This window comes from Schistocerca piceifrons, chromosome 4 (genome assembly GCF_021461385.2).
Source record: "Schistocerca piceifrons isolate TAMUIC-IGC-003096 chromosome 4, iqSchPice1.1, whole genome shotgun sequence".
NCBI lineage: Eukaryota > Metazoa > Arthropoda > Insecta > Orthoptera > Acrididae > Schistocerca > Schistocerca piceifrons.
This window is the reverse complement of record NC_060141.1, coordinates 29491256-29508391: the sequence shown is the minus strand read 5'-3', so window position 1 is coordinate 29508391 and position 17136 is coordinate 29491256. Positions and strand designations below refer to the sequence as shown.

At 42.7% G+C, this 17136-nt stretch overlaps 1 protein-coding gene across 2 annotated transcripts in view; it reads left to right on the top strand.

Moving 5' to 3' along the window:
• The window catches only part of LOC124794677 (protein FAM193A-like), a 225302-nt gene that overhangs the window by 61092 nt on the left and 147074 nt on the right, over positions 1-17136 (top strand). For both annotated transcript variants that reach the window (XM_047258212.1, XM_047258211.1), the window contains exon 9: positions 3193-3409. In XM_047258212.1, coding sequence (XP_047114168.1) covers positions 3193-3409 — 217 coding nt within the window. The remainder of the gene's footprint in view (positions 1-3192; positions 3410-17136) is intronic.

Below are 17136 nucleotides of genomic sequence, written 5' to 3'. Positions count from 1 at the left end.
GTCAGAGGAATCTAAGCATGGCGGGTCCCAAAATACTAACACTCTTCCTGGTGTATTCACTGGACACACAAATGGTGAAAAGAAGTGCAGATTACAAAGTCCAAGAGCAGTCTGGTCAAATGCGATAGTTGTCATCATGAGGCACCCTGCGTAATGTGAGGATTATACTGAGCACCAACGAGAACTGTCATTCGTGGTGGAGTACCCATTAATATTAGGCAGGTCGGCCATGGTATCCCACCAAGTGATGCAACGATCGTTTTGAGGGTGTGACTTCTTTCTCGCATTTGTCTTGTGGCAGTCACTTACAGCTCTCAATGCCATCAGTGATCTGGGCAGCAAGTGTGGATTGATTTCAGACAGTTGTGGATAACTCCATCTCAGTGTTACTCACTTGCATCAAGCAGAGGCAAACTTTTTTAACTCACAGTGATGCAAATGTTATCAGAGTTGTAAAATTTGAGAAAGTTTGATGGTTGCAATATGGGTGAAATCTATGGAAAGCAGCTGGAGTCTGATTGAAATACGGGATATGTTATCAAGTGCTGTTATCACAAAAAATGAAGTAAGACATTCTGTTTAATATAGCCATGGAAAAGGTTATAGAAGGTGTGGGCACCAGTACACTGAGCTGCTACCTTCCCAAATTGCCGATTGGTCCCTCTGTCAGGTGTTCGAGAGGTGTGACCTGAGGTGTGAACAATCACCCAAGACGGTGCGTCCCCTTGTGAAGGGGGCCCCCAGTTGGAAGGAGTATGGTGTTGGAGACACTGGCAATCGTGGGGGATTTTCTGACAATGAGCCAATGATCATCTCTGCAGTCCAAGTCTACCAAATGTTAATGGAATGAAGCTCCCAATTCAAAGACCCTCCCAGCTGCACCTTGGTTCCTTGTGGTTTCATGTACTGAAGATGGGCAGTCCTTTTGAACGGTAAATCTGTTTTTTATTCAGAAAGGTGGGTGATGCAGTTGGCGGCCCTGTGAGATCCTGCTGTCGTTTACCCAATGGAACTTTGCTTTTGGAGACTACTTCTGATTCTCAAGCACAACTTCTGCTTGCCACTTCGTTTCTCCATGGCTATCCTGTTTGTGTCAAGGCCCATAGAACTCTGAATTCTTCCCGTGGTATTATTTACACTATGCTGCTCAACGGTCTGACCAAGGCTGAAATCCAAACATGCCTCTCTGATCGGGGTGTCATTGCAATCCATTGGGTGATGAAAAAGGTAGATACTTCCTTAGTGTCCACAAGTACTCTTTTTCTCACCTTTGGTAGAGTGGTGCTTCCTCCCAAGATCAAAGCAGGCTATAAAGTTATCACATTCGGAACCCAGTGCGCTGCTGCCAGTGTCATCATTTCAACCACCCTCGAATGTATTGTCGACACCCAGCCAAATGTGTAACCTGTGGTAGGGGTGTGCATGATGGCAATTGTTCACCACCTCCTCCCCACTGTATCAACTGCAGTGGCGACCGTGCCGCTGCCTCTTGAGATTGTGCTGTGTATCCATTTGAGCAGGCTGTCCAGGCAATCCAGGTAAAGGAAAATGTACCTTACCCGGTCGCTCGCAAGTTATTGGCCAGTCGCAGACCTTGCGTTCTCCTGTCTGGCACTTACAGTACTGTTCTTGCTACACCTCACTCCATAAACGATTTGGCCATGCAGACATGCGACCTCAGATTTAGCTCTGAGGTTGTGAAATTGCACAGTGTCATGGTAGTATCGCCTTGTCTGCATCCAGCTGTGCAACAAGCTATCAAACTCTCACCTCACGGGGCAAAGTCACCAGCTACACAACCAGCAGGCCGGAAAGGACAGAAGGAATGCTCCTGTGAAGGCTTCCTATGTCCCTCCAGCCAACCAACACGTGAGTCTTCCTCTGCTATCCAGAAAGGCTCAAAGAAGTCAAACAAAGGCAAATGGTCTTCACCTTCGCTGACTCGAAGATCCTCTTCGACAGTGTCACCATGTGAGACCCTTGCCCGACCAGCCCCTGTATCACCGATGCGCACCACTAAATGTTTTTCGGTGTTGGACTCTGCAGGCCGACAGCAGAACAAAGCTGACTCTTCTGTGGACATCATGGAGCAGGATTCTCCTGCCTCTGTGCTCTGTAGCAGTGAGTTTTTGCCGGCTGGCACTTGAGAGCCGCCGAGATGACACACCTTCACTTTTTCCTCATCATGACTCTCCTCCAATGGAACATTCACAGCCTTTTTTCGATCCCACAAAGAGGATTTATAGCTGCTTTAAGAATCACAGAGTCCACTTCTTCTCTGCCTTGACAAAACAAAATGGCGTCCTCATGACCACCTTGAGTTTTCGCATTTCTTCCTGTTCCATTTTGACTTTCCCCCGAGGCCGGCATTCCATCGCATGGGGGAGTCATGCTTCTCACACGGGATGATGATCATAATCAACCCATCTCCCTGACTACCAGTCTTCAAGCTATTGCTGTTCACCTTTTGCTGCCTCACTTGACCTTTATCCCTTTCTATTGTTAACATGCCTCTGTCATTTGATGTCATCAGGGCAGACTTCCTCCAGCTTATTGGTCAGGTACCTCACCCCTGTCCGAGAGGAGCCCTCTTGGCTGACATTCTCAATCAACTTAACCTCATCTGCCTTAACACAGCAGCACCCATATTCATTTCAGACTCCATGCACACCTATTCCCATTTGGACCCATCCTTCTGCACTGTCCAGCTTGCCAATTGTCTCGAGTGGTCCTTCTCTCTGACACATACATGAGTGACCATTTCCTGTGTGCTATCCATTTGCTGATTCCTACCCCACCTCCGTGCACTACTGGAGGCTTTACTCCTCCCCGGTGACCTTCGACGAACAAGATTTCCCCAGTTGTGATGACTAGGTGGAATATCTTACAAACATTATCCTTACTACAGCAGAACATTCCATTCCTCGCACTTTCTCTTTACCACACCTTGTTCTGGTCCCTTGGTGGACTGAGGCATGCCAAGACACAATTCACGTGTGGGGACGTCCTCTCTGTGTTTTTAACTGTCACTCTATGATGGCAAACTACATTCATTATAAAAAGGTCTACACAGCATAGGTGTATTAAATCAGAATTATAATAAATGTAGCAAAATAATTTGTGGAATGTGTGCCTTTTTATTAAAATATAAAGTACAATTTATATTAACAATAATAATCATGTTTTTATCAGCCATCACAAGCCAGACCCAGCCCATGAGTACAGGGCAGAGTGTGAAGGTAGTGAGCAACCACAGGACAGTGGAATCACTGAGATGAGCAGTGGCAGCGCAGTCAATGGTGGGAATAACTTTGGCGATGGGGAGTTAGCTCCACAAACGTCATCTCTTTCTCCATCCCAGCAACAGAGTTGTGAGTGCCACGTTTGCACTGCACCACTCATGTCGGCGGTGAGTACACATCTGTTGCCATTTACTGGTTGGAAGACAAATATATGTGAGAATTTTTTGTTGATACATTTCATAGTACTGTTAATGCAGGCATTATTAAATTAAGAATTATTGACTTTGTCAGTAGAATCTGAATGGTTGAGGTTTAAGAAACAGAGGTTAACTTCTTCAAACCTATGGGTTTTTTGTGAAAATATCTCCAGTATCTGTCAAACAGAAATCCTTTAATTGTTTTTGTTGATAAATATAGATGAAACAATTACATTTAGTAGGTGTTTAATTGTTGTGTACTTTAGTTTAGTATAAGTGGAGGTACAAGTAAAGATGATGACAGTAGCACTAATTTTTAAGATAACTGTTTCTGGATACACATTGGCAGTATTAATTATAGGATTGGTGCAAGTTTACTATAGAAACATTAACAAAACAAATTTGTACTGAGCAAATTTTCATTGATTGGATGAAACTTGATGAGAAGTGTGTGTTTTTAATTTTTGGAAAGTTTTTTGTTATTCGACAGTTTGGACAAAAATAGGACTAGTATAAAGTCATCACCATCATCAATAAACATTAGTCATTTGACAGCCACTGCTGTATAGAGACCTCTCTAAACTTTTACATGCATTACAGTCATACTCTGTATTCATCTACATTGGTCTTGCACCTTTTCAAATGTCTACTTACTTGCCATCAGGTCAGAGTCTTGGTCTTTTCTTACATCTTGGAATCCCAAATAGTCTATCACCTGGTTGCATGTCCTACCCATTTCCATTTAATTTTCATTACATTCCTAACTACTAGTGCCCAGATTTTTGTGCACTATCAAATTGTAAAATGTGCAGATATTAATGCAATATAATATCACTAAACATGCACAATGAGACAGCAAAGCAATAAAAATTGGTGTACCAAAATTCTGTTCTATTTTTATTTGTTTACTTGTGAAATAGTACACAACAGTTTCTCCAAATTTTCTTCACTCATGCTCAAGCGTTTGAGAGAACATTTTTGTGCACAGAAAATGATCTTTCCTACATCATAAAAAGTGACAGGTACATACTTATATGAATAAATTGTCAACCTCATCAGTAATTGTCAAAGATTTCACCACATGTGGCTTCCAACTTCATTGTTGCTGCAGACAAATGTGCAAGATTTGATTTGATATAAATCAAGACTAGCTTCAAATCTGATATTTTGAATACCACTTGCGCATCCTTAATCCAAGCTTCATCAGTGGCTTCAAAAGTGTCTACAACCTTTAAAAAAATCATTTAGACCTCTGAAGGGATGAAGCAAACAGGTGTTAACTTAAATAAATTTACAGGGATTTATGGCCCCTAACAAGGAGAGATCCCCAGCGGTGGGATGGACTGTCTGAAACTGTCTATATGGTTATGTCAGTAATGGGATCTTAGATATATCTCACTGCAGCCATTCACCCTGGTGGGACCTCATTTAAAAAAAAGAAAAGAAAAGAGTGGTGTTAAAGTTGTATTACATAGATTGGTTGTGTGGTGTAATAGGTAGGGTAAGGGCTTACATGCAGGATTTTATATTCAGATCTTTACTGAAATGACATTGATCATCATTTTTGTTCATTTGATTAATTTTAAATGTAATTTTTTATTTCCATTCCTTTGTCACACCATTTTAATCACAGTACCAACTTGTTTATTTGCTGCAATTTTTCTTTCTATCATTCTTTTTCCACTTGAATCTTCATTTGTGTGTTTTAATTAATTTTAGGTATTAATTTCAATTTAATTTCTTTTATCATACTATTTTTTTTTTGCCCAGGTTATTGCATTCATCATATCTATTCCTTGTTGTGCTTGAATTTCATTTTACGTATAAACCCTTCTTTCATTTAAATCTTCATCTGTGTTATTTTGTTCATAGTGCCACAGGAATTTATGCTAAATTGTAAATGTTTGTATGACAATTATCATGCAAAAAAATTGTACATCTTGTAACAAAAGATACATTTTCACACCATTGCACAGTAAATATAAATAGATTATTTTGTCTTCTGCTTTTTTAACCAATAGATAGGAATTTTCAAATAACTGAATATTATAATAAATGAATATAATTAAATTCATATTCAAAAAAATTTAGTGTGCAAAAAAAATGATATAAAGAAAAAAAATGAAACAAATGAAAAGTTCATATAGTGATTAAATGCTGTGACAAAGGAATAAAAATAAATAGTACATTTAAACCAGTTAATTGAATAAAAGTAATAATCAAAGTCACTTTGATAAAAAAAAAAACAAAAAAACAAAAAAAAAAACATTAATGCAGATAACGAGATTTGAACCCACAACTGCTGCATCTGAAGCCCTTACCCTATCTATTACACCATGCAACCGGTCTACGTAATACAACTTTTTTAATACTATTGAGTGTCATGCAAAATTTCAATTTTTTTGTGAATTACTTGCAAACAGGGGCTCACCAGGTGAATTGCTGCTGGGTGCGATACCTGGGATCTTAACCTACATCACCACATATTTGGTTTCAAATAGTAGATCCCACAGCTGGGGACCTGTCCTTGTAAGCAGTTTAACTTCATCAAAATTACTACAGTAAAATATGACAGCATTTATCCAGATACTTCACATTTACAGGTGCTTTCAAGAGTACCTTCAACAGAAAAAAAAAAAAATCGGCATTGATTTAATTAATGCTGTCAGAATTAACAAACCTTTGTATTTTGTGTCGATATAAGTGTATTCACATAGTGATATTTTAAATGTGCTGGTTCGGCTATGCCATGTAGCATGTGGGTAAACATGTAATGAGCTTTACGTTAGGGTAAAATATTTAAATTGTTTCCTTGTCTTCATCATATACACTGCATCATTACTTAACCATGGCTACCAACTGTTACAACTTCTCCATAATTGTTATCGATTTATCATCTTAATTAGGGAGGTACAAGGAGCTACAAAAATTATGTAAATAGATGTTTTACAATTTGATTTTTTAAAAGGCACTGTTACATTTCACTTACTATAGACTACTAAAATGTTTCATACATTGTAATGATTTTCTTCCTGAGTATGTTGTAAACCTGTCTATGAATGATTTCATCATCAAGGTGCATTTATACTGTTCTCCAGCATTGTGTGCCTATAGTACTGGAGTACCGATGTTTGCAACATGTTGTCAACATCTTGGTTACACATAACTATTGTTCCACGGCTGTGTCAGTACAGATCGAAGGAACATTTGTTCGTGATCTGCTACCACTAAATGCTGCCATGCAGTGCTAGTGTTCATTTTTGCCCACATGGGTGGATCATCCGCCATATTTGCTAGTGATTACTGACAGCCTCTTTTCAAGGTTGGCAGCTATGATTAACAACAATTTGATTCTTTTTTTACTTAAATTTATTGGCCACAAAATTCCTAGAAAATATTAGCTTACTGCTACATTTTAATACATGACATACAGCGTGTAAAAAACATTTTAGGAAATGGAGCTGCCTTTATTTGCAGGTAGAAGGGAAAAGCACACAGACTTTTGAAAGGTGAAGGTTGTTGGTACGGGGAGAGTCAGTTTCCATTACTTTATGCAGTGCTGACAACTTATTCTTTGGGCCAATAATCTACAATAGTGGAAATATCACATGGAACTTGGAAGTAATAAAGTGACATGGAAGTGCACAATAAAGCAGCTCATTCTCAGGTATTCTACTCTTTTGAATATACTGAGGTGACAAAAGTTATGGGATAGTGATATGCACATATACAGATGGCAGTAATATCACTTTCACCAGGTATTAAAGGACAGTGCTGTCATTCGTACTCAGGTGATTCATGTGAAATGGTTTCCGATGTGACTGTAGCTGCATGATGGGAATTAACAGACTTTGAATGTGGAATAATAATTGGAGCTTGAAGCATTGGACCTTCCATTTTGTAAATTTTTAGGGGATTCAATATTTTGAAATACACAGTGTGAAGAGCACACCGAGAATACCACATTTCAGGCATTACCTCTCACTATGGACAATGCAGTGGCTGATGGTTTTCACTTAACGACTGAGAGCAACGACATTTGCACAGAGTTGTCAGTATTAACAGACAAGCAACTCTATGTGAAATACCAACAGATCCCCCACCCCCCCCCCCACCCCCACTCCCAGAGGGCTCGCCACTCTTTGGCAGGTTCGTGCTTGGCTACCACAGGGCCCCAGGCTTTGCAGCAATTTTCCCTTCCGTGCTCCATGCCTATCCTCTTGCTATTCTTTTTCCCCTTCCTTGAGGAAAATGTCTAGGTGTTTTTGGGAATATTGTGCATTATCCATAGCTGACATAAGAACAGTCTCACCACTGTTTTTCGCTCCTTTTTCTTTCTTCGTTCACCTTCTTCTCCCCTTCATCTGCTTCGCCATTTTAGGCTCCTCCATTTTCTTCTTCCTCCCTATACACTCCTGAAGGCCGGCCCACGCGTCTGACGCGTAACAGGTGACTGGGTAATGCATAATTCCCAGCCCTAGGTCGACAGGTAGAGTTCGCACGCACCCTCTGGTACAGGCCAGGCCCAGGAAGGGGTGAAGGCCTGAGATGCAACCTTCCCAAATTGCTGATTGGTCCCTCTGTCAGATGTTCGGGAGGTGTGAACAATCACCTAAGGTTGGTGTGCCCCCTTGTGAAGGGAGCCCCTAGTTGGAAGGAGCGCACATCGGAGGTGCTGGCTGTCGTGGGGAATTTTCTCGCAATGAGTCCCTCATCTTCCATCGACGTCTACAGAACATATCGTAATGAGGCTATTTATTCGAAGTCCCTTCCCGCTGCACCACGGTTCCTTATGGTCTCATGTACTGAAAATGGTCTCCTTCACCACAGTCAATCCGTTTATTATCCAGAAAGGTGTTGACGCAATTTCCGGCCCTGTGAAATCCTGCTCTTATTTACGGAATGGCACTTTGGTTTTGGAGACGGCTTCTGATCCTCAGACACAACACCTGCTTGCTACCTTGCTTCTCCATGGCTACCCTCTCCATGTTGAGGCCCACAGAATTCTTCCCGTGGCGTAATTTACACCAGGCTGCTTGACGGTCTAACCGAGGCCGAAATACAGCTTGAAGATCCTGTTTGACCGTGTTACCGTGTGCTACCTTAGCCTGGCCGGCCGCTGTCTCGCCAGTGCGCACCGCCAACTGTTTTTCAGCATTGGACTCCACGGACTGACCACACAAGCAAGCCGATGCTTCTGTGGACTCCATGGAGCAGGATCCTCCTGCTCCTGTGGCCTGTAGCAGCGACTCTACACTGGCTGTCACTCGGTGGCTGTTGAGTTGACACCCCTCCATCTCTTCCTCCTCATGAGTGTCCTCCAACGGAATGTTCATGACCTTTGCTCCCACAAAGAGGATTTATGGCTGCTTTCAGTGTCGCAGCATCACCTTGTACTCTGCCTTCGGGAAATGAAATTGTGCCCTCACAACCACTTTGAGCGTTCACGTTACTTACCGATTCGTTTTGACTTTTCCCTTGATGTTGGCATTCCGTCTCATGAGGGCGTCATGTTGCTCATACGGGATGACCTCCATAGTAAACCAATCTCCGTAACTACCCATCTTCAAGCTGTTGCAGTTCGCCTTTTCCTTCCCTGCCAGACTTTGTCACTCTGTACCATTTATGCACCTCCATACTTTGATGTCACCAGGGCAGACTTCCTTCAGCTTATTGGGCAGCTACCTCTCCCGATTTTGCTACTCAGTGACTTAAATGTGCATTATCCCCTCTGGGGTTCTTCCAGGACCTGTCAGAAAGGTGTCCTCTTGGTTGACCTTCTTAACCAACTCAACCTCTTCTGCCTTAACACGGGAGCACACACTTTCCTTTCCGACTCCTCACACACCTATTCCCATTTGGACCTATCGTATTGCACGGCGTAGCTTGCCCATCTTCTTGAGTTTTCCGTTCTTTCTGTCACCTCCTCCATCGTCCATTTCCCGTGTGCTCTCCGTTTGCTGACTCCTACCCCATCTGCATGCACGCCTAAATGGCAGCTAACTAAGGCTGACTGGCAGCTTTACTCCTCCCTTGCGACCTTCGAAGAACAAGATTTCCCCAGTTGTGATGACCAAGTGGACAATCTCACCTACGTTATTCATACTGCTTCAGAATATTCCATTCCTCTCACTTCCTCTTTACCACACTGATTTCCAGTCCCTTGGTGGACTGAGGCATGCTGCGAAACAGTTTGCGCACGGAGACATTCTCTCCGCCTTTTTAACCGTCATCCTACGATGGCAAACTGCATTCATTATAAACAGATGCGTGCAAAGTGCCGTTGAGTCCTTCGGGATAGCAAATGAGCTAACTGGCTATCATTCACTAGTTCTTTTAACGGTTCCACCCCTTCCTCTGTCATGTGGGGCAACCTCCGACGGCTCTCTGGGAACAGGATCCATTCCCCAATTTCCGGCCTGACAGTAGCAGATGATGTTGTTGTGGACCCTGTTGCTATCTCCAACACCTTGGACCACCATTTTGCAGAAGTTTTGAGCTCTTTGCATTATCACCTTGCCTTCCTCCATCAGAAACGAGTGGAGGAGGCTCGGGCGATACCTTTCTCTTCTCCGAATCATGAGTGCTACAATGTCGCCTTCACTATGAGGGAGCTCTATCATGCTCTCAATTCATCCTGATCCTTCGTTCCAGGGCCAGACACCATCCACATGAAGATGTTGCAGCACCTTTCTCTTGCAGGCAAGCACTTTCTGCTTAACACGTCCAACTGCATCTGACCAGAGGGAACATTTCCCGCATGCTGCCGTGAAGCAACCATCGTACCCATACGTATGCCTGGCAAGGACAAAACTTTCATTCTAGCTACCACCCCATCTCTCTTACCAGCCGTGTTTGCAAGGTGATGGAACGTATGATGCATGCCTGGCTGGTGTGGTGGCTAGAGTCTCGACATTTACTAATGAATTCACAGTGTGGATTTTGAGTGTTGCGTTCTGCAGTTGACCATCTCGTTACTTTGTCCACCCATGTTGTGAATGGTTTTCTGTGGAAATATCAGACTGTGTCTGTGTTTCTCGATTTGGAGAAGGTCTACAACACCTGCTGGAGAACTGGTATCCTCCATACTCTTTACACATGGGTCTTCCATGGGCACCTGCCCTATTTTCTTCGGGCATTTTTACAAGACTGAGTTTTCAAAGTGTGTTGGGTTCTGCCTTGTTGGACACCTTTATCCAGGAAAATGGTGTGCCTCAGGGTTCCGTCCTGAGCATCGTCCTCTTTGCTATTGCAATTAACTGTATAATGGCCTGTATCCTGCCGGGCATCTCTGGCTCTTTCTTTGTAGATGATTTTGCCATCTATTGCAGTTCTCCATGGACCTGTCTCACTGAGCAAAGTCTTCAGCGCTGTCTTGATCATCTTTACTCCTGGAGCATCAACAATTGCTTTCGCGTTTCCCCTGACAAAACCATTTGTATGAATTTCTGGTGGTGCAAATGGTTTCTCCCACCATCTCTGGATCTTGGGCCTGTTGGCATCCCATCCATTGAAACTACAAAATTTCTGGGACTCATGCTCGATGTGTCTTACCTGGCAGCCCACTGTATGCGGTCCCTCAATCTCCTGCGTGTCCTCAATGGTACTTCCTGGGGTGCCGATCAAATCACCTTCCTGCGTTTTTACTGGTCTCTTGTCCATTCGAAACTCGACTGTGGATGCTTTTTTTATGCATCTGCACGTCCATCCCTCTTACCCCGTCTCAAAACTATCCACTATCATAGGATCCATTTGGCCACGGGCACCTTTTACACCAGTCCTGTTGAGAGTCTGTATGCTGAAGCTGCTGAACTCCTACTTTCGTACTGCCGTGACTTTCTCCTCAGCAGGTATGCATGCCATTTGTCTGCCGTGCGTGGCCACCCCTCCCTCTGCCTCCTTCTTTGATGATCCCTTTGCTCATCAGTATGGGGCTTGTTCCTCTTCTCTGTTACCTTCTGGAGTCCGCTTTCGCCACTTGCTACGGTGGCTTAACTTCGCACTACCTGCCACTTACCCGGTGGGTATGAACCCTTGACCACCTTGGCTTCGTGAAGCGGCCCATGTTAACGTTGGCCTTTATTCACTTCCTAAGGACACTACTCCAGCCTTGGTCTATTGCCTCCAGTTTCATGACCTTCACATGGAATTTTGCGATAGTACCTTTGTCTACACTGAGGGCTCTCCGACTGACCAGGGGGTCGGGTGTACCTTCGTCATTGGCACGTGTCTTTCAATATCATCTTCTGGCACACTTCTCAGTATTTACAGCTGAGCTCTTCGCCTTGTCTCAGGCCACGGAGTACATCGGGAGACACAGCTTTTCCAATTGTGCCCTCTGCTCAGACTCACTCAGTGCCCTCCAATGTCTATGTGCGCTGTACACTGCCCATCCCTTAGTGCAGCGGGTCCAGGAAAACTGTCACTTGCTCACTCTTCTTGGAGCCAATGTCATGTTTCTGTGGGTCCCTGGTCATGTCCGTCTGCCAGGAAACGAGGCTGCTGACACAGCTGCCAAGGCTGCAGTCTTCGTACCTCAGCCCGCGAGTACCTATATTCCCTCTGATGATCTCTGTGCTGCCATCTGTCTGGAGGTGGTGTCCCTTTGGCATCGCCAGTGGTCCTCCCTTCATGGGAACAAGCTTCGGCTCATTAAGACTCTCCCAGCTCTTTGGATGACCTCCTGTCAGCCCTCCTGCTGGGAGGAGATTATTTTAACTCTGCTGCATGTTGGGCACTGCCTTTTTAGCCATCGTCATTTGCTAAGTGGCGCTACAGCGCCACTTTGTACACATTGCGCCCAAATTTCAAGTGTCTGCCACTTCCTGCTGGAATACCCTTTTTTTAATAATTTACATTCCAGCTTGGGTTTGCCGTTTGATGTACCAACTGTTTTAGCAGATGATTTGCTGGCTGTCGACTGCATTTTACTTTTTATCCGCCAAAGCAATATGGTGAAGGCCATTTAATTTTTAGTTTTGGAACTCCATTTCTGCATGTGGGTTTAGCCCTTTTCCACATGCTTGTTTTTAGCTGTCTCCTATTCTGTCCATTGGGACTGAGGTATAGTCGTTTAACTCCTCTCTGTATTCGTGTTCTATAGTTTTGACTTGGGCGCGTATGACCCCAGTTGTTTTTTGCCCCCTAAAGCAAAACAAAACAAAAACAGATGATCACATCGATTGGACCCTAGACTGGAAAATGGGTGCCTAGTAGACGAATCCTGATTTTATATTGTAAGAACTGATGGTAGGGTTAAAGTGTGGAGCAGACACAAGCTCTCAACAAGGCTCTGTACAAGATGGTGATGGCTCCATAATGGCATGGGCTGTGTTTATGTGGAATGGACTGGGTCCTGTGGTCCAGCTGAGCTGATCATTGACAGGAAATGGTTATGTTCAACTACTTAGAGATCATTTGCTGCCATTCATGGACTTAATGTTCCCTAGCAATAATGTAATGATCACTGGACCACAGTTGTATGCGATATTCGACTGAATATCTAGCCACCCAGATTTTTGTTGTTGTTGTGGTGGTGGTCTTCAGTCCTGAGACTGGTTTGTTGCAGCTCTCCATGCTACCCTATCCTGTGCAAGCTTCTTCATCTCCCAGTACTTACTGCAACCTACATCCTTCTGAATCTGCTTAGTGTATTCATCTCTTGGTCTTCCTCTACAATTTTTACCCTCCACGCTGCCCTCCAATACTAAATTCGTGATCCCTTGATGCCTCAGAACATGTCCTACCAACCGATCCCTTCTTCTGGTCAAGTTGTGCCACAAACTCCTGTTCTCCCCAATTCTGTTCAGTACCTCCTCATTAGTTATGTGATCTACCCATCTAATCTTCAGCATTCTTCTGTAGCACCACATTTCGAAAGCTTCTATTCTGTTCTTGTTCAAATTATTTATCGTCCATGTTTCACTTCCATACATGGCTACACTCCATACAAATACTTTCAGAAACGATTTCCTGACACTTAAATCTATACTCGATGTTAACAAATTTCTCTTCTTCAGAAACGCTTTCCTTGCCGTTGCCAGTCTACATTTTATATCCTCTCTGCTTCGACCATCATCAGTTATTTTGCTCCCCAAATAGCAAAACTCCTTTACTACTTTAAATGTCTCATTTCCTAATCTAATTACCTCAGCATCACCTGACTTAATTTGACTACATTCCATTATCCTCGTTTTGCTTTTCTTGATGTTCATCTTATATCCTCCTTTCAAGACACTGTCCATTCCGTTCAACTGCTCTTCCAAGTCCTTTACTGTGTTGGTCAGAATTATGTCATCAGTGAACGTCAAAGTTTTTATTTCTTCTCCATGAATATTAATACCTACTCTGAATTTTTCTTTTGTTTCCTTCACTGCTTGCTCAATATACAGATTGAATACCATTGGGGAGAGGCTACAACCCTGTCTCACTCCCTTCCCAACCACTGCTTCCCTTTCATGCCCCTCGACTCTTATAACTGCCATCTGGTTTCTGTACAAAATGTAAATAGCCTTTTGCTCCCTGTATTTTACCCCTGCCCTTTAGAATCTGAAAGAGAGTATTCCAATCAACAGTGTCAAAAGCTTTCTCTAAGTCTACAAATGCTAGAAACGTAGGTTTGCCTTTCTTTAATCTATCTTCTAAGATAAGTTGTAGGGTCAGTATTGCCTCACGTATTCCAACATTTCTATGGAATCCAAACTGATCTTCCCCGAGGTCAGCTTCTACCAGTTTTTCCATTCGTCTGTAAAGAATTCACGTTAGTATTTTGCAGCTATGGCTTATTAAACTGATAGTTTGGTAATTTTCACATCTGTCAACACCTGCTTTCTTTGGGATTGAAATTATTATATTCTTATTGGAGTCTGAGGGTATTTCACCTATCTCGTACATCTTGCTCACCAGATGGTAGAGTTTTGTCAGGATTGGCTCTCCCAAGGCCGTCAGTAGTTCCAATGGAATGTTGTCTACTCCCGGGGCCTTGTTTCGACTTAGGCCTTTCAGTGATCTGTCAAACTCTTCACACAGTGTTGTACCTCCCATTTCATCTTCATCTACATCCATTTCCATAATATTGTCCTCAAGTACATCACCCCTGTATAGACCCTCTGTATACTCCTTCCACCTTTCTGCTTTCCCTTCTTTGCTTAGAACTGGGTTTCCATCTGAGCTCTTGATATTCATACAAGTGGTTCTCTTTTCTCCAAAGATCTCTTTAATTTTCCTGTAGGCAGTATCTATCTTACCCCTAGTGAGATAAGCCTCTACATCCTTACATTTGTCCTCTAGCCATCCCTGCTTATCCATTTTGCACTTCCTGTTGATCTCATTTTTGAGACATTTGTATTCCTTTTTGCCTGCTTCATTTACTGTGTTTTTGTATTTTCTCCTTTCATCAATTAAATTCAATATTTCTTCTGTTACCCAAGGATTTCCACTAGCCCTCGTCTTTTTACCTACTTGATCCTCTGCTGCCTTCACTACTTCATCCCTCAAAGCTACCCATTCTTCTTCTACTGTATTTCTTTCCCCCATCCATGTAAATTGTTTCCTTATGCTCTCCCTGAAACTCTGTACAATCTCTGGTTTAGTCCGTTTATCCAGGTCCCATCTCCTCAAATTCCCACCTTTTTGCAGTTTCTTCAGTTTTAATCTACAGTTCATAACCAATAGATTGTGATCAGAGTCCACATCTGCCCCTGGTAGGTAATAGAAATGTCAGTTCGTGCACAAAATCCTGCGCCAGCACACTTTGGCAGCTATAGAGGCAGCATGGCTCAATATTTGTGTAGGGGGTGGGGGCTTCCAGTGATCTGTCGAGTCCATACCTCCTCAAGCTGATGTACTATGCCGGAAAAAAGGAGGTCCGATATACTAGGAGATACACTTACAAATACTGTTAGAAATCCACCAACTTCTGCCAACTGAAATGATGGCACCTGGCCTTACTGAAACGTTCACAGACCATACAAATGTTTTTGTGTTTATTGCTACGTAAGCATTCTTTCAAGAAAGAAAATTATCGATTGTAGAGTGGTTTGTTTGTTTGCTTTGTAGCAGACTTGGTAAGATTGTGCCAATTCCTCCTCATTTAATTTTTGATATATCAACCTGCACAGTCGGCAGTTTCATCAGCAGAGATCTGTATGTTTTACATTGCAAAGTACTTTCAAATTTCATCTGAGACCTAACTTACAAAAGAAAAATTAATATGTAGGATGTGCCATGTTTAAAGTCATAAAAATAATTTTTACCTTCTTGGAAGAAGATCCTAAAGTTTCTATCTTGCCAGATTATTTTATTGTTGACGTGCATAAAATTCCAGGTGAAATTTGACCCAATTCAAAACAAGAAAATGCACAAATATGTACACTTTTCTGTGCATGCTTCTGTGTGACACACAAAATAAGCACACACAGTGTGAATGTGTGTCCACTGTCTTCTGTCAAATGACCGCCTCACCCATTTCAGCACCACCTCATATGATAGCACTGTAGATAAATGGATAGTCTAGTTGGAGGCTCTGATGTACGTGCCAGTTGACTGGGTCTTCTAATTAGCTGTACTCTGGTCTTATTAGCTACTATGGTACTGTGATAATGGTGGAGGTGATTTTTTTTGCGCTCACAGGATATAATCATTTTGGAAATGGAAAGTGCGATTTGTGCTTGCTAGTTCTGTTATTTCACACTTTGCATGTTGTATCGGAGGGGAATAACAAAGATATTATTGTACAGGAAGTGCTCTTGCACTGGGATAATGCAGCTGTGGCTTCTATGATGGTGAATGTGCAGAACCTGTGGTTTGAAATAGTATTCCAGCATTCCATTTCCTAAATTTTGCCTGATATGGCATTTCTGTTTCTTAACCTAGAGATGGGTTGGAAAGAAGAAAGTTTTTTATGATGCGAGAGGTTATATGTACTGCAAACGAATATGGAGTGTAATTTTGGAAAGTCATGGCTAGAATATAAACAGTGAAAACAGTAAATATATGAGGTGCATCCACAAAATAAATTCCAATGACTTATAAAGAAAACAAAAACATCACTAAGTAATAAATATTTATTGGAATATTTACGTATATTCACAGGCTACTTGTGTGAATAATAACGCCATTGTTGAAGTGTTTATTGTAACAGTGGAGCATCAGTTGTATGCTCATATCATAGAGTTCTGCTGCCAATTTCCTAAACCACAAAGTTGCTTCAGTCTGCCCCTCAGTGTTGTTGTGGAAATGAGACGATAAGAGATGAAAGTCACCTGGGCTGAGGTCGGGGCTGTAAGGTAGATGGTCGAAATCTCCCATCCAAACTGATTGAAAGCATTTCATGTGCATTGGCTGCATCGGGTCTTGCATTGTCGTGCACAAGCGTAATGCCTCTTGTCAACATCTGTTTCTTGTTCTGGATATCCCTTCTCAGATTTTTCAATGTCAGACAATACCAGTCAGTATTTACGGTCTCCCCTCAGCGCAAAAATTCGCACAGGAGGACACCGTGTCGATCCCAGAAGACAGTGCACACGGTTTTTTTGACAGCGACTGTCTGCTTGTATTTGGTCGTGACAGGTGAACCACTATGCCACTAGTGCATGGATTGTTGTTTGGTTTCGGGTGTGGTATGTGACGCCCATGTTTCATCCCCATTGACAACATGATCGACTAACTCGTCATCTTTCTCTGTGTGCCACTGTAGG